We start from the raw sequence: 25,062 nt of genomic DNA on the forward strand, positions 1-25,062 counted from the left end.
ATTAATTCATATGAATGTGCCAAAACGTTTTTGGATGGATGCAGTTTTGTGTGCTACATACATCATCAACCGTATGCCATCTCGGTTACTAGAGTATAAGGCCCCACATCAGCTTTTGTTTCCTACAATTCCGTTGTCCACCATTCCGATGCGTGTTTTTGGGTGTCGTTGCTTTGTCCATAACTTGTCCCCTACTTGAGGTAAGTTTGATCATCGGGCTATTCTTTGTGTTTTCCTTGGTTACCCTTTATCTCAAAAGGGGTATCGCTGCTATGATCCTACCTCTCGCAAGTACCATGTCTCCATTGATGTATCATTCTTTGAGAATCAACCTTTCTTCTCGGTTTCTCCTCAGGGGGAGAGTAGGGTTGAGGAGAAATAGGCGACTCAAACTCAACTACCTCCTTTACCCAATCCCCCTCCATTCCGGGTTTTTCATTGTCACCATAAAAGCCACCAGGGTTCAAGAGCTGTGGAACCTGACACTATGCAACCAACATCATCGGATTCACTAGAGGCAGATCCGTCTCATCAACCAAGTAAACTTGCTCCTATTGATATGCATGTTCCTCTAAATGCTGATTCACCTGTCATCAATGATCTTGATATTCCCATTGCTAAGAGAAAGGGTGTTAGATCTTGTACCACTAATAATCCTATCTCTAGTTTTGTGTCCTATGATCACGTTTCACCTTCATTCCGTGCATTCCTCTCTTCTGTGGACAATGTCCCCGTTCCTAAGAATGTGGCAGAAGCTTTATCTAAACCTGAATGGATAGATGCAATGTAGAAAGAAATTGATGCATTACACAAAAATGGCACTTGGGAGTTGGTGGACCTTCCTGAAGGGAAGGAACCAGTGGATTGCAAGTGGGTGTTCACAGTGAAACACAAGGCTGATGGAACTGTTGAAAGGTACAATGCTAGACTTGTAGCAAGATGTTTTAAACAGGTATATGGAGTGGACTATGCAGAGACTTTTGCTCCAGTAGCCAAGATGAACTCTATCAGGATTCTTTTTTCATTGGCAGCAAATCTTGACTGAGAACTTTACCAATTGGACATCAAAAATGCTTTCTTGAATGGTGACTTGGAAGAGGAAGTGTACATGACCCAACCTCCAGGTTTTTGTGCCAAAGGCAATGAACAAAAAGTGTACAGGTTAAAAAAATCTTTATATGGGTTGAAACAATCACATCGGGCTTGGTTTAGTAAGTTCCACTTAACAGTTAAAAGATGGGGTTCAAACAATGCCAGTCAAGTCACACTCTATTTGTGAAAAAAAGGTGAAGGGAAAATTGTAGCTCTAATTGTGTATGTGGATGACATAGTGATCACAGGAGATTGGGACACTCTATTTGAGGTAAAAGATCTAGGACATTTACGTTATTTCCTTGGAATTGAAGTTGCCCGCTCTCACAAGGGCATCTTTATTTCCCAACAGAAATATGTACTAGATCTACTAGAAGATATAGGCAAGTTGGGGGTAAAACCAATTGACTCACCAATTGAATCTAATCATCAGCTAGGAGACAGTCAGGGAGAGTTTTTGAAAGATGTGAAGAAATTCCAGAGACTCGTAGGGAGACTCTTGTATTTGTCTATGACCAGGCCTAATATTGCTTATGCAATGAGTGTCCTTAGTCAGTTCATGCACAATCCTAGGACAACTCACTTTGAAGCTGCAGAGAGGATCCTTAGATACCTCAAGAAGTTTCCCGGAGCTAATTTGTTATTCCGGAAACATTGACACTTAAAGGTGGAAGTATATACTGATGTTGATTGGGTAGGAGCAATTGATGATCGTAAGTCTACCAATGGGTGTTGTGCCTTTATAGGAGGAAACCTGGTCACATGGAAAAGTAAAAAACAAAGTGTGGTGGCTAGATCTAGTGCTGAAGCAGAATATAGAGCGATGTCTCATGGGGTTGCTAAAATCATGTGGATAAGAAATATGTTAGGTGAACTGGGTTTTGCAATGAGCAACCCTATGTCACTCTACTGTGACAATAAAGTTGCCATCAATATTGCTGCTAATCCAATCCTGCATGATAGGACGAAACACATTGAAGTGAACAAGCATTTTATTAGAAAGAAACTTGTAAATGGAGAAGTGTGTACTCCATATGTCAGCTCAGAAGAACTTGCAGATATATTCACCAAAGGTCTTCATCATGTGCAGCACAATGATTTGTGTGACAAGTTGGGCATGATTGACAACTATGCTCCAACTTGAGGGGGAGTGTTGAAATAATTTAGTTATTTGTGTTAGGGTCTGTTTGGCTAGTTAAACCTTTTTTATTTTCTGTTATTGTACTCACTTACAGTAGGGGCACAAGAGTCTTTTCCCTTCTTATTTCTGCCACCCTATATAATATAATAGAAGTTGGCACTGCCAGTACTGATCCATTGCTCCAAACCTTTTCTTCTTCCTTTCTTTCTTCTTCTCTTCTCTCTTCTTCCCTTCTCTTCTCTACTTCCTCATATTTCAATCAGATTTATTGCCAAGACCTTTCATTCCTTCTTATCAAAGTAAAATTCTCCAAGCAAATAAATCTAAATCAAAATGCAGTTGTTTAGAACTCTACAGAACTGAAACAATATCCCTTTGTCAAAATTAATATGGAAATTCACACATTAACAAAACTGTGTAGAACAAACAAGCAAAGAACGTCCACAAAGAATAACCAAAAATTTACTTTTCCTTATTGAACCATCAGTTCTTTAGCATAATCACAAAGTACCTTTCATATGGAATGTTTATGCACAACTGAGATGCTACATAAATGAGTCTAGAAAATATATTACATGTTTTAAACCTAAAGTAAGATTGGATAACTCACAAGTGTCTCAAAAAACATCCTTGATGCTTCCTTTCGTGTTTTCCCAGCCAATAGGTTATCCATTGAAAGTTCCCTTCTTCCATGTCCAGCTTCATTATCAAACAAGGTTTGGAGGTACCTTGCCACAGCTCTTCAAGAAACAGAAATCCAAGAAGACAAGATTCAGATACATATCATGAATTATGAGATGAACAACTAATAAATCAAATGAGTAATTACAACAGATAAATTAAGGCTGATAAAAAATAAAAGATAAAGAAACAACTAAAGAAGCTTTTTCCCCAAAAACAAGGGAAATAACAAAAAGGAAGATAATAATTTTTCACTTGGACAGAAGAGAAAGAAGTCATCAACAAAATCTGCCATAAATTTGGCAACTGCAGATCTACATCCGGACCAACCAACTTGATGGGCAAACCTAGCTTATACTGTCAATCTATTTTTATTTATTTCATTAAAAGATAAAAACAGACTACTGTATGATGAATTACATGGATAAATGCTTCATCTCCTGTATACTCTTGGTTGGTTTGAGGCTATATTTAGCTTGTGTATAAATTTAGAAAAGAGAAAGCTAATGTGAATAAGCTACCTCTCTGCTTCAGGTACAACAAGGTTACTCTTCCAAACAGATATTCAGCCTCACCCCTAGGAACCAACTGTAATTCTAAGGTCATTTGGGACCCATCATAGAGAGATTTGCAAAAAGATAAACAGCCGGGATTACCCACTACCCCATTAAAGGAGGCAAACACGTAAACTAATTAGAAATGTTCTCTCTAGCCTCCTTTCCTATTTTCTCTCTCTTTGAGCTTCACTTTAGTGACAGATTCTGGGAGTCTCTAAAAACCCCATTGAATAACCCTGAAATCTAGGTTCTGCTTAAAATTACTTCCAGAGCATCCATTGCCTGCAATTCTTCACAAAAATTATAGAATATACTTAGTAGGACTGATATCAAACAAAACTTAATCTCCAATCTCACCTTAACAACGAAATCCTAAATTGACAACCCTGTAGCAGTTCTGGGGCAAGAGAAAGTGAACAGAACAGCACCTTGCAAATACTCTAGTTGTCCCCATAACAGGTGGTGATCTCTAAGACTTTTAAGCCTTGAGCACCAACTTTAATACAGACTCTAAGCTCCCAATCAGATTTCAAATCAAATCTCTGGATTTCTCCTCAATTTTTGGACAGGTTCCCTAGAATCTTCTTCCAGGCATCTACCCACTAACCTCTCCAAAAGTCTTCCCAAAAGCCAGGAGATCAATGTTAGGCAGATGAGCAACTCAAAACCCCATACACACTGTTGATCCTAGTGATGTATGGGTGTAGACATAGAAAAGGAAGAAGGAAACCTGCTAAAAATGTTGATCCTGTATTTCTTTTACCATTATTTAGTGGCTGACTGATCATCATCATCATCATCTAAGCCTTGTCTCAATCTAATGCTAAAACTTCAACCCTGCAACTTGAACCAGATCGAAGGGATTCGAAGATGAAATCCGTTTAGGATTTTCCTAGCTTGATCCTTATTAAGGAAACAGCCAAGGTACTTTTCCAAGCACCAAGATGTGGTGCCCTGATGTTCCTTCCCAAGTGGCATTTATAGTCTAGTCAGTAATGTTGAGCGAGTGTGAGCAGATCGGCAAATGCTATGGCTGATTCTTTGGCTAAAAAAGGGGTCTCAAGGGTTGAATTATTTTGGGCTACATTATGATTATATCCTGTTAATAGTATGGTTATCATCTCATCTCTAAGGGGAGGTAACATCTTGTGCCTTCTCTTATTAATAAGATCATTATTTATTTATCAAAAAAAAAATGTTGGGCAAGTGTCTTCTATAGATTGTGAGTCCTGTTTTTGCATAACAGAAACTCCATTTATTTTTCCATCCACAGCCAAATCATTGCACTATCTCATCTCACCTTTTGGAAATCATTAAGGCTATGTTTGGTTTGAAGGAAAAAGTAGGGAAAGGTAGGGAAACCTTTACAAATCTTGTATAGGTTTCCCTACCTTTTCCTTCCTTTAACTACATTTTCGTTCAAACCAAACATAGCCTAAGTCTAAGCTTCATTGGGTAAAGTCTACTGATCTATACAGCCTTTGATTATATGAATGATATAGGGTGAAGGAGCTTTTACATTTCCAACCACAAAACTAGTTCTTAGAGCAAATCCGGTGGAGAGCTGTAGGGGTATCTACATGATGCTTTTCAGTTTGACCTCCTTTTGATTCTCATTATAACATATATCTACAGCTTAGACAATCTACCTTGTACAGAACCTCATCGCACATGGATTCTGATGTGCAAACAAGAAGACAGCTTTATAAATTACCTCACAAGCAATTCGATAGATCCGTTTCAAACACAGCTTTATAAATTACCTGGGAAGATCTCCAAGTTGAGACCTCCCCCCCTTCTGAAATGGGCTAGGAGTGTCCAACACAACTTCCTCTATCTCTGATTGAAAAATCCTAGAGTTGGCAAGGCTGTGCCAGGCCACGGTCTACCAAAAGCTGGTCTGATCTTATATGTGCAGGGTGTAAGCTGGACCTAGGTCGAACTTTAGCAAAAGTCATGTTGCCCAAAATTGGGGGGTGGTCATGGAGTACGTCTGATAGTTTACACAATGGCAATAATTGAATTATAATTAACTTTGTGATTAATAATTTTTGAAAACAATATCATTTTACAATTTTCAAAAACATTTTACATAGAAAGATGATGTACTTAACATTTCTATACATATCCCTAAGACAGCCCAGGGTCAGTTATAAGCCATCCTAAACTCAACTCTGGATCTGGCCCTGGTTGGTCATTTCCATATATCTGTAGGCTTTCTAAGCCCTACTTCAAGAGTGGAGCAGGCTGGATGACAGGTGCACCCCAAGTTGGGGTCCTAAAAAATTTCCAGCAAAGAATTTGTAATTCCACCTATTGGTAATGAGCTTTCAAGAGATGAACCCACACCTTGTACGGGATGACCATCCACCGTTCTCAAAAAATTGAGCTTCTTCAGCTCTTGGTATGCCATTGTCCTCTTCATCATCCACATCCTCATCATCCACATTCAAAAACTCTGCAACACCAGAAAGAGGGAAGAAAATCATTATACTAACTAGTAAGAAAATAAATGTTGGGAAATTAAGAAAACATTAACACAGTTCTAACTTTTGGTGAAGAACTATTATCCATTTCCTAACAAGCAACGGCCCCAAATTCTCAAAAGAAATTGCTACTAGACATTGAAAACTTCATTGTTGCTTTTCTTTGTTCCCATATAGTAATGTTATGGAAGCACTAGCACGCACTAGATAAAGGCATACAGGAAAAAATAAAATAAAATAAAATAAGTCAGGTTAAGGAGATGCCACTTGTGTTACATGGACACAGGTATGTGTCAAAATCTGACATGGATGAAGGTTCCTACTTGGTGAATAAAATTGGATATGGAGAACGTAATGTTTATTAAAAAAAGAAAAAAAAAAAAAAGCATGTATCATGCATATACAGGAATACAATCAACACTATAAAATTAAATATACCAAATTATCAAGTACTACAAATTCCCAATTAATGCCAAAACGCTTAATTAAGAGTTGAAGGTTATTCCCAAATGAATTTGCACTTGGTGAAGAGAGAAGACTTCCCAATTGTCAATGACGGTGTCAATTGCACCACAGTTTCAACATGGATACAGGCCCTATTTTCAATTGTGCACATAATAAAGGCCCACTCATATTAAGTGTATACCAAATTTTAGGAAATAAGTTAACTCATTTGAACAACAAATTAACATACAGATCAACAGTTTTTTATCTTTTTCAACCACCAATTCCCCCATTTCCAATATAGGCCCAGATACATGTGACCCAACCCAGATTTCATGATAAGTAGAAGAGGAGTTTTTATCAATCTCTAGTTACAGTGCAATTACTAACAATGCATTAATTAAAATATATAACCATCAGATATAACACAAGGACATGCAATATCACTTATCAATGAAAACCTGCACACCAAATTTTTATGGATAAGGTTATACATCAAATATATGCATTGTTAACCCAATAAGAGGTCCTTCGGTCCTTCAAACAAGCAACACAGTGCAAAGTACTTGGACCTTCAGAGTGAAAGAATGAGGACCAAAAACTTCTCTACAATTTCTAACATACAGAGCTGAAACATATAAAGCATTGACATCTATCTCTTGGGCCAGTATTAACAGTTATAAAGAAGCAATGACAAAAGGAGGGAAAAAAACCAGAAAACAAATTTCTAACATGCATATTTCTTCCAACCAAAATCGACAAACTTACATGCATTTTAAGGTTGAAAAGAATATAACATTTTCAATCTATAATGTAAGGTTGAAAAGGAAGGGAAAACATGCAAAATAAACACAGAAGATAATTGACTTCTGGCCATAAAATGAAAAGGAAAAGACCCAAACCTGTATCATTCCCACTTATTATATTTCCAAAATCCTGCAAACAAGCATAAGGAATAAAAAAAATGTCATTTAGTGGCTGTACTGACATGAAAATATAAAGGTAAAGAAAATTGAGCATAACAAGTAATGCATGTAATAATTCTTTCATGTCAGAGATTATACTGGAAAAACATTACCAGAAAAACTCATTTAGCATGTATTTCGATTTTACTTGGACTGGATATCATTTTTGGTTCAATTGTATGCATGTATTACTATAATCCGCCACAAACAATATATTACAGAACAATTGTATGCATGTATTAGCATTTAGGTCTTTGCAAGCTGTAACAACTTAAAAAATCCCCACCAGCAGCAGAGATGTATCCATATGTATTTTTATGTCAATGCATGTTACTATAAAAGTATATACTGTGCATTTCAGAAGATTCTACAGAATAATAGTTTTCATTGGTTAAAAGAACAGCTGGAATGCCAAACCAGAGGAGATAAAATATGTTCCCATAGGAAAACCAAGAAGATAGTCTAAACTCTAAACTATAATAACATAAAAGCTCTCAATAGGCTTTATGAACCCACTGTAAAAAGAATAAAAAAGCATAGTTCCTATTATTAAAAATAGGATAATGCCCACTTTTCTTCCAAATAATTGATAGTTTTTTTTTACTCTAAATTACTAAAGATAAGGAATTATATTCTTCTACCCCTAAGAAATGCATCTACACGGCATATCTAAAATAGTGCAGGACCCAACTGCAATGATACCATGTTTAGACACACCTGAAATGATACCATGTTCCAGTCCAAATGTACAGTGTAGAAGGAATTTGTAAAGGATTGAGGAAAAACAAGATTGTATACTTGGCATTTCTATTAAGACAAAATATAGGATGCTCTCCCAAAAATGCACCTCTTTTTTTACCTTACAAGGGGACCAAAATCCAACAATATAACCTTCTACAGACCCTAATATAGCTGTCTATCAACCAGGACAAATATGGCCTAGTAATAAAATGCTCTCTATACCCCCTAAATACCACAGATCTCCTAACTATGATGCCCAGATACATATACCAATACAGGTATCCATGTCACATACTTATATCATGCTTTTATATATAGTTTTTCAACCACAGACCCTTTCCTCATGCTTCAGAGTTTACACAACATTTGTTAATGTTGCAAATTCATTCATCCTAATAAAAGATATTTTTGAAAGACACTTGCAGTTATAAAACCTTTCTTTTTTTACAGGGATTAAGAATTTAAGACCCTAATATGGACTTGTTTGGGCTTGCTTTGAGGGGCTTGGTTGGGGATCCAGGGACAGCGCCCCGGGCCCAGCTGCTAAACACAAAAAAAAAAAACAGAAAATTGCACAGATTTTCAAAAGGTGCACACCTAGGCACACCAGGTGTGCTCCTTTTGAAAATACTCTGCCTGGGACCTAGGCGAGGCGCATACCCTAAAATGTGCCTCATCTGTGTGCCTATGTGCACCTTTTAAATCATTGGACCAGAAGATGAGCTGTGCCTCTTATTTTTTTCTCTCCTTTTCTCTGCAAGTTACACACCCATACAATCTTTCCCCTATATTATTGCATTCAAAATAACAAGGGTGTCCCTTCGTATGTTTGTTTTCTTTTGTTTTCATTTAACAGACAACATGCAGACACACTCTCTACATCTCCCACTTGCATTAACAGACTAGAGATCCATTCCCTAATTTTTCAAAGGCTGTATAATATTTTATTTCTACTTTTAGTTGTTGATTATTTTATGTTAAATCACTTTTAATGTTTTCTAATTGCTATACCAACCAAAGAAAAAGTTAAGTCATAAGAGAATAGAGATGCAAGAAATACCCATATTAACAAAACGTAGTTTAACAAATCTCAAAAATACATGCGAGTTACCCCTTGTCACCATGCAAGCAATACCCATATGAACATAACGTAACCAACAAGATACTCCATTGTTACCTAGCCTAAAGTTAGCACCCTAACATAATACGAGTACTGCAACCAATACTCATTAAAGTAACTTAGTTTAATAAATCTCAAAAATAATTGGCTTCCCTTTCATTTAATCTAGATAAATAAAATGTGCTACCCACTAGAAAAAAACCTACTTTCAATGCAAAGAAGAGTGAAAGAAAAGCACATCAATCCTTCATGGATACAAAATATAAATAAGGGTTCAACCATGAAAACAGAAGACATGATACCGGAAAAAGCTTGTAACCAATCAACCAGTATCATAAAAGGTGGATTCACCTGGGGTCGGAGATTGATTAGCCAAAGCCCTTCCTGTATCATGTCTTACTGGGAGCAAAGATTTTCCCTATAAAGAACTATATTAATTACACCAATGATGACCATGATCGGAACATAGAAGAATCCAAATGCCCAACTTACATCAGAACCTCTGACATCAGCAGTATCAAATGCAGATATTTCAGTTTCAGTGTCCAAAGTGCTCTTTGGATTGGCTTCCCAATTGCATGGATTTTCCACTCCATCCAAGGAATCATCTTGAATTGCCATATTGAATTCCTTTTCAGATTCTTCACCAGAAACAGGGTTGAAGGAGGGGTTATCCTCATCGTTACCCATCTTTTCCGCCATAACCTCAGACTCCATTCTTTCCATTCGCTCCACAGTTCCATCACCAGTAGTAATAACAGCACCAGTCTGTTCACCACCCTCTGCAGAAACAATTGGTAAGGAAGGATTTCCATTTTCAAAGGGAGTTGAGAAATCTGATAGATGAGATCTGGTTTCCGGTGAGCCGACTGCATACAAGGTATTTTCCCTTACATCAATGTCGCATTCTTGAGGAACATTTGGTCCCATCATATCAACCAACCTGCAATCTTCACATTCCTCCAGTGGAGACCTATCATTAGATTGTGATACACCTTCAGATAGAACTAAATTCACCTCATTTTCTTTTGAGACATCAAAGGCATCAACTTCCTTGCCATCAATTCTATCCATGAGAGATGCTTCATGTTCAAAAGAATGACTACCCGACTCCTGGTTTGCAGATGTACACAACTTATCATTCATAGCTTCTGGCCCGCTGCTTCCATCTAGAGGAGATGATTCAATTATCAAACCAGAGGATACATGGCAATTATTTCCAGCAAGAGGATTGGCTGTTACAATATGATCCACAGCCTCAGAAGTTACACCACCTCTTGTGTCAGCTTCCATTGCAGTTATTTGTCCCAAAAGCCCATCTTTTGAAGATTCAAGTTGAGTGACCTCAGCTGGACCCATAGTTTGGTACTGACCTTCACAACCAACAGAACCAGCTGCATGCCCTTCAAACTGCTGGTTCTCAGACAACAGAAACATCTCACCAGGTTGTGCTTCCCCATCATTCACAACTGTTACTGGTTCGGAACTATTTTTGGATTCTATAGTAAGATTTGTGGTAGGAGAATGTTCTACATCCTTCACTGCTTCCAATTCAGTTAGATCATATGTTTGGTTGTGCAAATCAATTAACTCCATGGACATACCTGACAAAATAAATCCAAAGTAACTGATTATCATTCAGTTCAGATGTTAAGATACCACTACATATGTAATATGTGAAAGCACTTCCAATTTTAATTAAAAATTATAAAGACAGAATGAAAACCAAGAAATAAATGACCCAAACCTCAAACAAGTTTGAATCTATGATACCAGGATACAAGGACGCATGCACAAAGCTAGATATACAAAATTTATGATGAAGTTTGAAGTATCTGAAACAATACACCACCTTTGTACAGGTATCCAGTATTGTAGTCGTAAAAATGAATATTATTTGCAAATACTGAAAGTGTTTTTCATTTCAACAGGAAAAAAATTAAAAGGTTCAATTTGAGTGTAACTTCAGTGTACCAAACTTCACAGAGAAAAATGTTTGCACACACAAGCAATTTAACACACAATATGAATATCAACATCCACAGGGTACACCAGGAGGATGGGACAATATCTAAGCTATGCAACTTTTTGGACATAAAAGGGGAAAATTATCAGCCCAAAGACAGATACCACTCTATTGTTCTATTCATTCAGTGAACTCAACTTTTCTGAACTAGGTCATCTCTCATCCCAAGGGTATACCCATTACCTGTCCTCATATGTACAGATACGAACATCCCGCCCATTATGAATACCTAATTAAACATAAATAGAGATCCAGCTTTTGGTCCTGAAAATCTCCAAAAGATAATACCATAGCCAAAGGCACAACTAATATTAATAGCATAACACCTGGGAAGTAATCTAGAACAAAACTCACCAGTAAATATGGGTTCACCGAAAATCTCAGCTTCTAACAAATTCTTCTGTATCATCCAGATTTCAGAAGGAGTACATGGAGCTTTCCTTCTTACACGGCGTATGTCTTCAGTATTTGTCAACTGTTGTCGTATTGTACTTAAAGGAAAAACAGAAAAGCAAATATGTCAAAATGCAAATATTGATTAAAAAATGCAGCAAGAAAACAAACATGCATGTAAAACATAAATAAAGTCCACATGCCATGGTAAATAATAAGGTGGTATAGGCACCTATCTTTCGTAGAAACCTTCATGGCTGGGAGCTTGAGGAGGTGACAACACTCTCCCAGAGTTTGAAAGCCTCAAGAAAGAAGATTTTTTTTTTATCAGAAAGCCTCAAAAAAGAAGATTTTGGTTTGAATTGTTTGTGTACTTTGTCAGACTAATTGTTGTATGAGATCTTAGTGTGGTTTCTTTTCTTGGAGTTTCTTTAGTAATGTTGGGTGGTGACATCTTGTCACCTAAACCATTTTGTACCTTTTATTTTTAATAAAACTTTCTTTTTCATTTATCATCGAAAAAACAATATAATGTTTAGCAATCCACAGGGATATGGATACATACTCGCCATGCAATACCATGGTATCATCCAGAAGAATTTTTCTCTTTGGAACACTGTTCCTGGATGCAACCCGAGGACGCTTTGAAGATGCTGCTTCATGTAGAGGTGGAGTAGGCCTCAACTTCAAAACAGAAGTTCTTCGTCCAACTGAAGCAACAGTAAGTCAGTTAAAATCAAAATCATGTACCAGTAGAATAGTAATCATTAGCAATGAGGATGCAAGATACTATAACTGGGATTTAAAGGTAAACAAGATCTAAAGTATCCCTTAACCACTTCAGGAATATGAAATGCAAGAACCAGTCTGATACCTAAGATCGATGACAATAGATCATCATCATCAGGAATAGACCCCATAGTTCTTTTAGATCGGGGTACCCCAGAAAGATTAGCTGAGTTGCCACTCTGCAGAATTGGTGTACTTTCCATAGAACGACGTTTCTTTCCAGAGAGGATTTCAAAATCATCCCCATTTCCTATATTCTCTGTCAGGTCTGCTTTGTCTGGTGTGGATTCCACTACTAAGTTGTTTGGAAGGTCAGTAACTCCTGATGGGGCTGAAAGCATTATTTCAGGTGCAGGCATGCCATTATCCAAATGTTCATCTGATTCATTACAATCAACCTGAAGGTCTTCTTCTGGAGGGGGCCCCAAGGTCTCAGTGGTCTCTAATGTTGTGTCCATAAGATTAGTTGGTTCGCACGCTTCACCTGCAAAATGAAAACATATTAAAAGGAAAAATAATATTATACATACACATATTGCTATATTACTCAGATCCTGTCAAAATACCTTGAACATCTGTTCCAGAAGCCTGGAGCACTTCCTCCCTTTCTGATATCTCACATGAACAAAGCCCGACTCCTCTGGGTGATAACTCAGGTGTATTTTCTACTAAATTACCATCCATGACAGATAATGAATCAGACTGGTTCTGGTTGGAACTGCAAGCCCGAAGCACATGACAGTTGGGACACACTTTTTCAACAGAATTAACTGTGTCCAAATTCTTAAAATCTTGTGATTCTACACAAGTTTTAGCTTCAACTTTATCGGGCTCATGTCCACCATTTGACTCCAACAGAGAATCAATTCTAGATGATGATGCATGGTCCGGGGAATATGCTTCAGCTAAACTTCCTACAGCTACAGGATTCACATTCTTAAGAGCTTGTGGCTCAGTCTCCTTTGAAGAACAATCAGTGTTTACACCTAATTCTGACTGATGATCACAAGCAGGAGACACAGTTTCCTCCAATGGTAGCCCTTGAGGAGCTTTAGCCTCACTATGAGATAGATCAATAGAGGAATTGTTCTCTATCTTGTTACTTGTGGCTCCAATCTGTAATTCATCTGCCCTTTCATGACCATGAGGTGCATTTACAACTCTATCTGAGCACTCTGATAAGGGAGAAACAGGTTTTGGTTGCTCCACTAAAACTGAAGTGGGTGAAGAAGCAGAACGTGAAACATCTGAAGCCATGTGTTCCATGCCCTCTGCAGCAGATGGAGAATCCCTTTGCTGCTTTACTTGAATTGCCTCTTCCACTAATCCAGGAGTAAATGGGGCATGAGCACACTCAACCAAGTCTTTTGAAGGACTTGAGCATGAACCCTCAACTGGATTACAGTGGAAAACATCATTTTGATCTGGGGTCTGAATGGGATCACCATGAAGAATATTAGAATTATCATCTCTAATTGGATCTTGTAGATCAGAACAAATTTTCTTCCCATTGGCATCCTCCATGACTTCAATATCAGTTGTTCTATCCTCATTGTTTTGGTCATCATCAATATACATGGTAAAAGGTGTCATAGGTTGGCCACAAGCCTGAAGATCCAAACTGGAACCAGAAAATATTAAATTTTAACAAAATGATCAAATTAATAACCATCAATGACAAACATGGGGCACTGAAAAGAGTCTTGGATGTTATGTAACATGAATATCAAGGCACTCCAGCTATCAATATTTGCTACCACACACCAAGTGTGAGAAGATCATAAACTATAAAAGATTACAGTTAGCTAGCAAAACCATGATACTTGTTCCCTTAATCTGTTGTAACAGGGAAATCTAATAAACAAAAAAGTTCTAATTGCTATAAACAGTTGCTGCATTTATATTAAATCTATAAAAAATAATACCAATATGTATGTTATAATCCTGACTTGGAATTTGAGTACAAATATAAAATAGAACATGTGAAATGGCCCAAGAAAAACCTTTGTGCATTAGATGATTACAGTGCAGTTGATATAAAACGTTAGATATTTCAAGTGGTCAAGATTAGCTGAAGAAGGGTAGCAATCTGGGGTAAGATGTCTGCCAATCTTGGTGGCTATTTAACAAGGAGATGAGGTACACATGTTAGGGAATACAGCAAATCTTCATTGCCAGCTATCATCAAACATGGTGTTTGCACATCATTCAACCGTGGTCTTTCATATTTTGGCCAACTGTTTCTCAAAAATAGTAAAATATAGAAACTCTCTGAAGTTAAAACTTGTCAAATGTCAATATCATTTTTGGTACTTTTTTGTCAGTAATGGCATTCATTATGTCATGAAAGAACAAAAGGCAACCATGTGTACAAAAGGAAAAAAAAAATCAACAAAGACAAGGAGAAAGCCAAATAGGAAACAACATTGCTCTCTATACAGAGATATGCAATTGAGCATTCTGACAATACCAAACACAACCACTAGACCAAACCCAAAATCCAGCACCACCAATGGATCGAATGTTAATACCATTTTATCATCTATCAGATGGAAGTTTTGACAAAACACCATAGACATGTATAAATGGTACTTGTAATTTTTTATGCTAAAACATTAAGGGCCTGCTCGTTTGCCCTGAAGCCTGACATCTGAAAGTGCAATAATTACCTTAAGAGGTATATTGGTATTGGTGAACCTTTCTTTCCTCTGAACACTGAATGCAGAGAATGTTGTTCTGAATTCTGAAAATGATCAAATATCCATTTTGACCCCATATATGAGAGTTTTTGTTTGTCTTTTTGGGGGTATCATTTTTTTTATCAATCTTTTTGGGGGTCTCGTTGGAAAACAAAAAGTTGTATGGTTGCACTTCAAGAGATGAAAGATAAGAGGAAACAAACAACCATTTTTCTCTTAAAGTTAAAAGATTCCTCTTAAGAGATAAGAGTTAAGAGGAAATGAACAGCCCCTAAGTTAATACAGTTAAATTTAATTTAAAAGTTAAATACCACTGTTTGTCATCCCCTAAAGAAACTACACCTTACCAAAACACTTTAGTGTGAATTTAGAGGTTAATACAATTTAAATTAATTACTTAACAGAGAATAATTTGGTCAGTGACTTTTTACTTGGTACCAAAAAAGAAAAATCTTTAACACTCTTTCGACATTTTACAGCATTTTAATTAAAACTAGTAACTGCTTCCGAAGAAAGCAAATTTATATTTTAAGGCAACTAAAGTCACTTTTAATTTTAGATCTGCAACTGGACAGTATTAATGGGGTAATAAGCCTTGTTTATAAGATTTGGATTGAAATCCAATGTCTCAAGCATCTTTAAGGTTGCACTGTAAGTCCCCCCCCCCCAACCTCTATTCTGGTTGAACAAGTAGCAGACATAAATGATATCCTCTATATTCTACACTGCTTCACCATTTCTTCTCAGGCAAATGAAGCAAGTCAAGTGCAGTTAAATGTGTATCAGGAATAGAGAATGCATCTTCTCTTATCAAAAGAATCCTGTGGAACCACATGATTGACAATGAACAAGAACCCTTTAAAACTTTATAACCACAATGGATAAGAATGACTCAGAATAAGCAGTCACGCAAAGCCTTCCAAACACAACTACTAAGCTACTACAACCAATCAGAACCACTTTTAATCAAGAAAAAAAAAACGTCATAGTTTACACGTTAACCAATCTGTCAATGAAAACAAAATAAAAGGGGCATAGTTTAAGCAAAAGGCAAGTGACCATCCAAAAGCAAATTAGAAGATGACTACATATTCAATGTTGGCATGAAGCAAGAGAACTTACTCGCCATCTATATCCAATGTGGCTACAGAATGCCCAGATGCTTTATCTTTGTTTAAAAACAAATCCTGTTTGGCACCAACCAAGAACAAAAACTACTAATAAGTATTAGAATAAGAAAGGTAAATTGATCAAATTTCTTTTTCAAATTACACAAAAGTTAGATAAGGGTTATATTTTCTTTTCCTTGTATATCCAACAAAAATAATGCAATTATTTTTTTGATAATTGATAAAAATAATGCAATTTTCAAGCCATCTTTACATTCTGTAATAAATCATTAAAAATGCTTTCATATATACAACTTTCACAAGAATTTAGTCATTTTACGCATTTGCAATAATTGTTAATAAAAAGGTCAAACTTGACAGAATACAAGTATTACAATCAGGAAATACCCCAAACTAACCACTTCCAGTACCTTGGCTTAGATCAATCATCCATAATGAGGGAGAAATTAAAGCAAATGTTGCCCATGGAATTAGAGTACAGTAGTTTAAGAGGAGGGGTACATCCAATATGTTGTATGCCTACTGTATACCACTGGACTAAAAGGAAAATTCTGTAAGAGATTACCAACAAAAGAATCTACAAGACTTATAAGACCAGTCCTAGAATTTGGAAAGAGTGCAAGCCAATCAAGAAATAACATGTTCAAACATGACTGCAGCTGAGTTAAGGATACTGAGATGGTGAATGGCAAGACTGGAAATTTTGATTGAGATGATTGAGATGATCTGGTTCTGGTCATGTTTACAACAACCAAATGACTGCACCAATGAGGAATAACTTGATGGTTGGTGCAAGTAGAAGGCTTTAAAAGAGAAAGAGAAAGACCAGAGAGGTAATAAATATTCTCAGAAATTACAATTTAACAGAACGCAAATTGTTGATATTATTGTTATTTGACTTCTTATTATCTATCAACCTATTATATATAAAGAACTAGGTGTCTCCAGCTTAGATTTTCAACTCTCCAAAATCCCCCCCCCCCTTCACTTCTTCTTTTCTCTTCTCTTCTTCATCTTTCTCCTCTCTTTCTTCTTACTTTCTCTTGAATAATAGTTGGGATTAAGGCTGTGTAGGGTTGATTGAACCCCATCCTAGAACTGGAATCCAATTTCACATGAAGAATACCCGAAATCAATGATGAAAAACTAATTCTTAAACCATTCACTACGTAGCAAAGTGAAGACAAACAAAGGATTCTGTGCACAAACCAGGACAAGACATGGATGGTGCTTTCCTTCCATCTTTCTCAAAGGTTTGATAACATAAGTAGCACCAAAAATTTGGAATTTGAACCATTTAAACCATAAAACTACTCAAACATAGACACATATGCATATGGAGAAGGTTTCCTAATCAGGACAAGCGGGGAATTTCTCTACACAATCATATGAATTTCTGCCAAGTGAAATAAACTGTAGCTAAGCCCAACTATCCATTAGAAAGAAAGAACCCTGGATTGAACATCTACCCAATCCCGCCTTCCATATCAACCCCTATACCCAACCTTGTATTAGAGTTGTGCAAATTGACACAACTGATACTAGCAATCCAGACTTTTTTTAGTATCAAAAGTTGTCCATACAATTTGAACATGTATTATTTTTGGATAAATAAAAAAGATCAACAACACAGAAATGGCTTCATTAATAATAGAAAAAATAATTATAACAAGAGGTTGTGAAAAAGAAAAAACTGCAGCTTCAGAAAAGCTGACCCAACCAACAATTACAATTGAGCCCAACCCATTTAACTTGGATTGGCATTTCTTTTGATAGCCATTTAAATTGCCTGAATTCATTTCTTAGATGCCATGTCACCCCCTCCCCCTTCTTGAGTTCCTTTCCTACCAAACTGTCCAAAGCACCGCTGCTCTAGTATATCTCCCCAAAATGGCAAAATCCTGCCCCTCCTTTTATGACAGCTAAAAACAAGGCTAAACAATCCTTCCAAACCAAACTACCAGGAAAATACCATCTGCACCCAAAGAGAAAAGAAAGCCAATTCCAAATAAAGCTAACAAAAGGATGGAAGATTAAGAGATGAAAAGCAGCCTCACTATTTAACTTACAATGGAAGCACCAGTTGGGGAACAAACATCAGTTTGGTCTTTTTCTTTGAAGCAAGTCAAAGATCGTACTGAATTTTGGTGGGATGGGAAAACACTGAACTTCCTTGACCGGGAAAGAAGGATAAGGGGAGGTGGCTACCAAGGAATTAAAGAACGACTTACATTAGAACAAACAATCGGGATTAAGGCCCCAAACCCTAGAATCCAAACCACCTTCTCCCAGGACCACTGGATTCAGCAAGCCTAGAAGCTCAGACACACTAGGAATTTCAGATTCTCTAAGATTCTTCTTGAAACCTAAGTTCTAGTTCATCCCTGAAGGATGAGAGTGCTAGCCAAAAAGTGAAGGAAAGCTTTCACCCAGAGGGGTATCCTTAAGACTGGAAAGAGCAAAAAAGTAAAGGAAAGCTTTCACCCAAAGGGATATTTCCAATCCACACATCCTCCCAAAACCTAACTTCCTGACCCAAAGCCAAGTCATACCTGACATGATTGAGGAAAGCAGGAAGAATATCACGAATGGCCTTCCAAGGAGCGGCCAGAGTAATGAAGAGTTCTAGATGACGAAGGAATCGAAAAAATGGTTGTAGAGTTGTCTGGGTTCCATGTGTACATAACAATTCTCCCTATTCATGGGGCAAGCTAGCCCAACAAATGAAGCCTCTTTCTTGTGCATGGTATTTTAACTAGGATTTGCAAATTAGAACTTTAAAACTAGCATCATATGGAAAGTGATCCAACACATGATGCAGTATAGAGCAAACATCAGTTGACAAATGAACAACAATGCAGAAAATCATTTACCTTATAACAGGTATTGGCTACACTAAGCATCCACATGTCTAAAGTAGGAGAGGTTATCCAGATAAGAAATGCAGTAAAGAAGTAACCCATCTAGAAAATCATGTCCATTTATGCAGCAATACATATCATTACCCATAACATAGAGTACAGGCATCTATTAAAACATTATATTAAATAATCACCTCATCAAGGTCTAAGCCAATCTGAGAAGCATCACCATCGCCAAACCTCTCTGGATGAACGTAGCAATCATGGAATCAGATCTAGGTACTACAATATAACCAACCACATCACCAAGCTAGCCAAATGGAAATATGGAATACCCACCATCCAATCCAAACTGTGATGTCGAATAAACAACACCATCCATGGTATCTTGAAGTGTAATCTGCTCTCTTGTACTAATATGGTGATCAACATAGTTACTGCATAAAGTAGAAAAGTTAATTCAGATCAATTAGGTATTATCCTTAATCCAAGTGTCATAAGCAGTATTTCCAATTTATAAATTAAATATCAAAAAAGTAAAGGCACAGTTGCACACATGCAGGAAGAAAATACTACCCATTGGATTACATAATGGATATTTACCATCTTTCAAATCAAAATGATCACATGAGGATAGCTCTCTCTTTCAAATTTAGCATGTCTGGCAAACAGCCCACAGAAAGTAGAGCAGTTTGGATGAAGTTAAACTTTTAAAGAAATTCAGATTCGACTTACTCAATGGTTAACCCAGCACAATTGCATTCAAATTTCAAGTAATAATTAGACTATATCTTCTATTCCAAGGAACAAAATGAACATTAGAACTGACCCCTGAAAGAATGCACTATCTGGTAGCTCAAAATCATCAAGATCAAAAGTTTCTGGCAAGGTGATAGAGTGATACGGTGCAGTAGATTCTTCTGGTGGAAGATCAACTGCAGTTGAGCGAAAAGCTTGCTTCACCTTAAGCAGAGCCTCACTGCAATCATGGAAAAGATAATTGACCTTCCGAGAATAAATCCTCACCACACCAAGTAGAAGATGGCTAGATAATCGCAATGCAATTGGTGCTTCAGGAAAAAGAATTGAATCTGCAACAGATAACCATCAAGTAAAGATCAGAAAAAATGAAGGAAAAAGAAAAGGACAAATAATACATTACAAATTTTACTTGCATGCCTTGCTTAATTTATTTCCTGCTGCATTGGCAGTTAATAGTTTTTTTTTCTTTGAGAGAGGCAACTGTTAACTTACTAATTGGTGATTAAAGAATGAAATGTGTACAACAGAAAATGTGTCAAGCAGACAATGGTCCCAAGAAACCCACTATCCCCCTCCCCCAATTTAAGTATACAGCAAGGGATCCAGCAACCCTATCCCACCCCTTGCTTTGCTAGAGAACCTGTCCGGATCCATTAAAATTGAGCTCTCAGTTCTAGCACCAGTTGCCCCTCATGATATGTCCATGTTTCCATGGTCCTTGATTGTTTTGCAGTAATTTTTTTATCAAAAACTGAACATTTTATTAAAGACTAGTGTAAGGACACATGCTATACACGTGTTCAAGTAAAGACAGGGTAATCCTTATAGAATAGCATACTTCGATTTAACTTTTATGGCCTGCACCAAAACTAAGGAAAGTATTCACTTATATAGCATAGATAACAACACAGTCCAAAGAGCATTACATTCATTCCTTTGCTAGGGTAGCAATAACTATCCTACCACTACAGAATCCATACAAATTATAAGCATGCCCAATGCATTTGATTTCTGCTAACCCTTTGGTTGGCTAAGGTATCAGCTAAACCATTTGCAGATCTCTGCACCCACTGTATCATAATATTCATGCTCCTTGCCAACCATTTGACCTGTTTCAGTTCATTCCAATAGCCCCATGCTGTTTTCTCACTGTTTTTCAGCCACCCGATTACAACATTGGAGCAACCTTCTAAATTAAATTAGTCAACTTCATTTCTCTTGCCCATCTTAGTCCATGAAGCACAGCATAAAGCTCAGCCCTTGTGGAGTTCCCTAGGTCAATTGGACTCTGAAACATAGCAATGATATGTCCTTCCGTGTCCCTAAAGACACCACACATACCTGATAGGCCCAGGTTTCCAACATTGCTCCCATCAAAGTTTAATTTAATAAAGCCTTCCTCAGGTGGTGTCCATTGTTTATGGGCTTTTGGTCTCCTCGAGGAGGATGCAGCCACCTCTCCCCACTTCCTCTACAAATCATAATGGGAGTAGGATGAGAATAACTCCAAGGACTTGACCCAGTGTACTACCCTAGCCATGACACATTCAAATATTGCTCCCTGATTCTTTCCTACTACTTGAAGATTCTTGACTTTCTTTCTTCCCATGCTGTCCACACAATTGCTGCCCTTGTACATCTCTATAACACCCTCCCCCATTTCCTTGGTCATGTGAAATCTTCCACACAAAACAACTTTGCCATATTTGAAGGCACTGTCCACCTACAACTGAAGAAAGTAAAAAACCTTTCTCCAAATACAAGTAACAAATGGACAAGAGATTAGTAAATGATAACAAGTCTCACCACTAGCCTTCAAAGTGAGCACCAGTTTGGGGATAAACACAAATGTGATCTTCTCTTTTCTAGCAGGTCCAATGTGTCGATCTTTTCATGATACACCAATTTGGTCTTTCTTTAGGAAGAATAGGCTTACCCCATACTTCTTTAAGAAGTAAAGATAATTGTGGGGTGAGAGTGGGTACAAGAGCAATAAGAAAGGAAACACAAGTGAAAAAACCCAAAGGATGAGGAGTCCAAATTCACCCAACTAGTTTTTAAAGGTGCAAACAAGCTTCATCTAGGGCTTTCAACAAATAGGTTACACTAGAAGCTTCTTAATCTTTCAACCCTCTTCAAAAACCCAAGTCCCAATCAAAACCCTTGGGTGAGGAGAAGGATGACAAGGACACAAATTTCAAGATAGGTTATCTTTAAAGTGGAGATAGAATAAAAATATGGAAAATGTCCTTTAGATGAGAATTTCCCACCCATAAGCATGGTTTAAAGTATCAATACGATACGCCCCGTATCGGGCGTATCGTATCGTATCTTTGGAAAAAGATACGGTCCGAAACGCCTATTTCCAGGTGTTTTGGACCCCCAACTTTTTTTAATCATAAAAAACACGTTCTAGGCTTCTCAAAAAACCAAACTTTGAAAAAAAAAACTAAAATAAGGTGTTTCAGCCGTTTCTAAGTATTGATACGATACGGCCGAAATGTGTATTGTATCGATACTTTGAACCTTGCCCATAAGTCTCTCCAAAGCCTAATTGTATTCCTAAACAAGCATAATACCATATAAAATTATGAAATTTTGGATGAATACCATGTGTAGCCTTCAGTGAGGAAGCCAAAGTAGCCCAATGTGATATACCTACATCCCAACCATTACCCAATGTCCCATGAACACTTACCACCACTTTACTCCACAATAACCTTTCACTTTCAATAGGCAGCCTCCACAACCATTTACCCCAAGAGCACCAAATTCATGGTTCCAATATTTCCAAGTGGTCCTTTTTTCCTTCTCTCAGTTCCCATAAGAAACCCCTCATCTTTGCAATCTTCTATGGAAACCTAAAGACTGACAAGTAGTAGATTGGAAGGTTTACCAGAGTGGATTTTATTAAGGTTATTCTATCGCCTAAGGAGATGCAGTTTCCTCTTAAATCTCTCTATGAAAGGGTTCCAGAATCTACTCTCTTTCGAATTGGTCCCTAACATTATACCCAAGTAACTCATAGGCCACTAACTAAAAGAACAACCTAGGATTCCAGCAAAAGAAGCTAGGAACACACATAGACCCCAGCTAATGCATCTTTTAGCAAAGTTTATCTTAAGGTTAGCCACCCTGTCAAAATGCTCCACCACCCACCTCAGAATTCTACCTGCTGCTTATCACCGTCCTCACAAAAATTTATTATAACATCAACACAACTGTCTAGGAATCCCCTTCCACCAATAAGTTTCAACCTTCTTTAATTGCCTAAGCTACTGCCATCAAAATTAAGCTTAACCTGAATTTCATCAGGAAGAAGCCAAGAAGATGGATATAAAGTTTTGGTTGAGAAAGATTTAGTCAGCCCCTCAATGTATCATACGAGGAGAAAGCATAAAAAAGTGGCAGAGTATTCATCCAATGTGCTTATGACACAGTTGTCTAAGAGAATTTCTTTTGGCCTTGCACACTTCCTTAAAAATTCTGGCATTTCTTTCCTCCCCTAAAAGTAGCTGCTCTAATTCATTTCCAAAGAATTTCCCCTCTTCTCTTAGAGAGGTTGAAGAAGGATTTTTCAAGCAGACATCCTACATTTCCCAAATGAAACCACTTGGAACCAAAAGGGGAAAAACATGCTCCCAAATATTAGAAGTACAGAGGCAGGAGATAAGTGAGGCATTACCGTAGTTATTCATCATTTGCTTTACAAAAAACAAATGTGAAGAGAGAGACATCAGTTAGGTCTTCACTTTTCCAAGACCTCATAAGTATTAATTTTTAAGTGCACTACCCCTCAACAAAAAGCTTTTAAGTTGAGGTGGCACAGCTCAAGACCAAATGACACAAGTTGGAAAAGGCACAGGGGTACGTGAATATCATTCTATATCCACCTTCTATGTCATATATAGGCAATATAGGTGTGCAACGCTCATTTAGTGATAATTTGTCTATGGCTAGAAATTCTTTTCCATTTCAGGAGCTACTATCTTAATGTTAACATCTTATCTTTCAATGAAATAACTCATGCTACTTTTTCACAATAAAAATAAGACAACTCATCTTAACTCAATAAAGTGTTGGGGCAACCATATAGAGTCGGCTATGTGAATCCTCTTCTGCTATTCTGCTTGTTCAGTGTCATATTCATTGCTAAATTATAGGCCCTCAAACCATTTCACAACTACTTCAACCTATAGCTGTTTTGGCCGGTACTTCTTCTATACCTTTCAACTTGCAATAGGCAACATCTTTTTCATGCTGTAGGTGATCTTTTCTGCACATGACCAAACCATCTTAATCTACTTTCCCTCATTTTTTCACCTATTGAGGCTATTCGTATATTCCTATGAGTATGCTTATTTCTGATTCTAGAATTTTTAGCTGTCCCACTCATTTCAACATTTGTAGAAAAAGTTGCATTTGGAATGCCCCAAAAGAATCCATTTTCTATGTTGGCAGCAATTTGATAATAGATTTGATTTAAAAACATGTAGATTTTAAAGATGCAATTCTGCCAATTTTAGCAATTTGGAATTCCTCTCTTGAGCAGAATTCTGGAGTTCATAGCATTCCACTTTATTTTTGCATTTCTATTCAAACATGATTAACAAATCCATAGAGATAAGTAGTGGGTTCAGGATTATTTCTATCAAACTCCCCAGTAAAATCCTTTGAGAAAGTAAATTACGGTCCTCTCATTGCAAAGAGGTATGTCTCTGATTTTTTGAACCACTGGTATTGTATGACCTCTTTCCACAGATCTGATTGGGAAGCTCTCATTACTTTATCTATCCTAAACTATCCCTTCCTGGTAATTCCATATAATAAATGCTACCAGGAAATACTCAACGAAGCCTGGTGAAAGACGTTTGTTAAGCAAAAAAATTTCATTTTGTTTTTAAGTGGCAACAAAAATAAATAATTTGCACGTTTACGTTCACTAGCTAAGAGCAGTCCATCTTATACAAGCTGCACCTAGTTAGGGTCTTCTAAACACATTTTCTGTCCTCATGCAACAGACAACAAATTGAGGTCTTCGCATGTATTTATATCAACACATCCACGGAAACCAAAAATCAATATTTATCATCAAAAGTTAAAGGATCCGTCCAAAACAGTTCCCTGTAGCCGTTTGGCAACTGAAACTGAATAGCACGAGCACACAATTAAAAT

At 37.1% G+C, this 25,062-nt stretch overlaps 1 protein-coding gene across 1 annotated transcript in view; it reads right to left on the bottom strand.

The window, feature by feature from the left end:
* Positions 1-25,062, bottom strand: part of LOC148873411 (sister chromatid cohesion 1 protein 4-like) — a 39,756-nt gene that overhangs the window by 13,774 nt on the left and 920 nt on the right. Inside the window, exons 2-13 of the mRNA XM_088964996.1 lie at positions 19,955-20,216; positions 19,465-19,562; positions 19,320-19,369; positions 16,257-16,321; positions 13,002-14,056; positions 12,521-12,919; positions 12,212-12,356; positions 11,608-11,744; positions 9,720-10,831; positions 7,304-7,337; positions 5,821-5,929; positions 2,844-2,973 (exon numbers count right to left, since the gene is read on the bottom strand). Of these exons, the coding sequence (XP_088821122.1) occupies positions 2,844-2,973; positions 5,821-5,929; positions 7,304-7,337; positions 9,720-10,831; positions 11,608-11,744; positions 12,212-12,356; positions 12,521-12,919; positions 13,002-14,056; positions 16,257-16,321; positions 19,320-19,369; positions 19,465-19,562; positions 19,955-20,216 (3,596 nt within the window). The remainder of the gene's footprint in view (positions 1-2,843; positions 2,974-5,820; positions 5,930-7,303; positions 7,338-9,719; positions 10,832-11,607; positions 11,745-12,211; positions 12,357-12,520; positions 12,920-13,001; positions 14,057-16,256; positions 16,322-19,319; positions 19,370-19,464; positions 19,563-19,954; positions 20,217-25,062) is intronic.

Source organism: Nelumbo lutea, chromosome 1 (genome assembly GCF_056320005.1).
Source record: "Nelumbo lutea isolate HS-2025 chromosome 1, American lotus-T2T, whole genome shotgun sequence".
Classification (NCBI taxonomy): Eukaryota; Viridiplantae; Streptophyta; class Magnoliopsida; order Proteales; family Nelumbonaceae; genus Nelumbo; species Nelumbo lutea.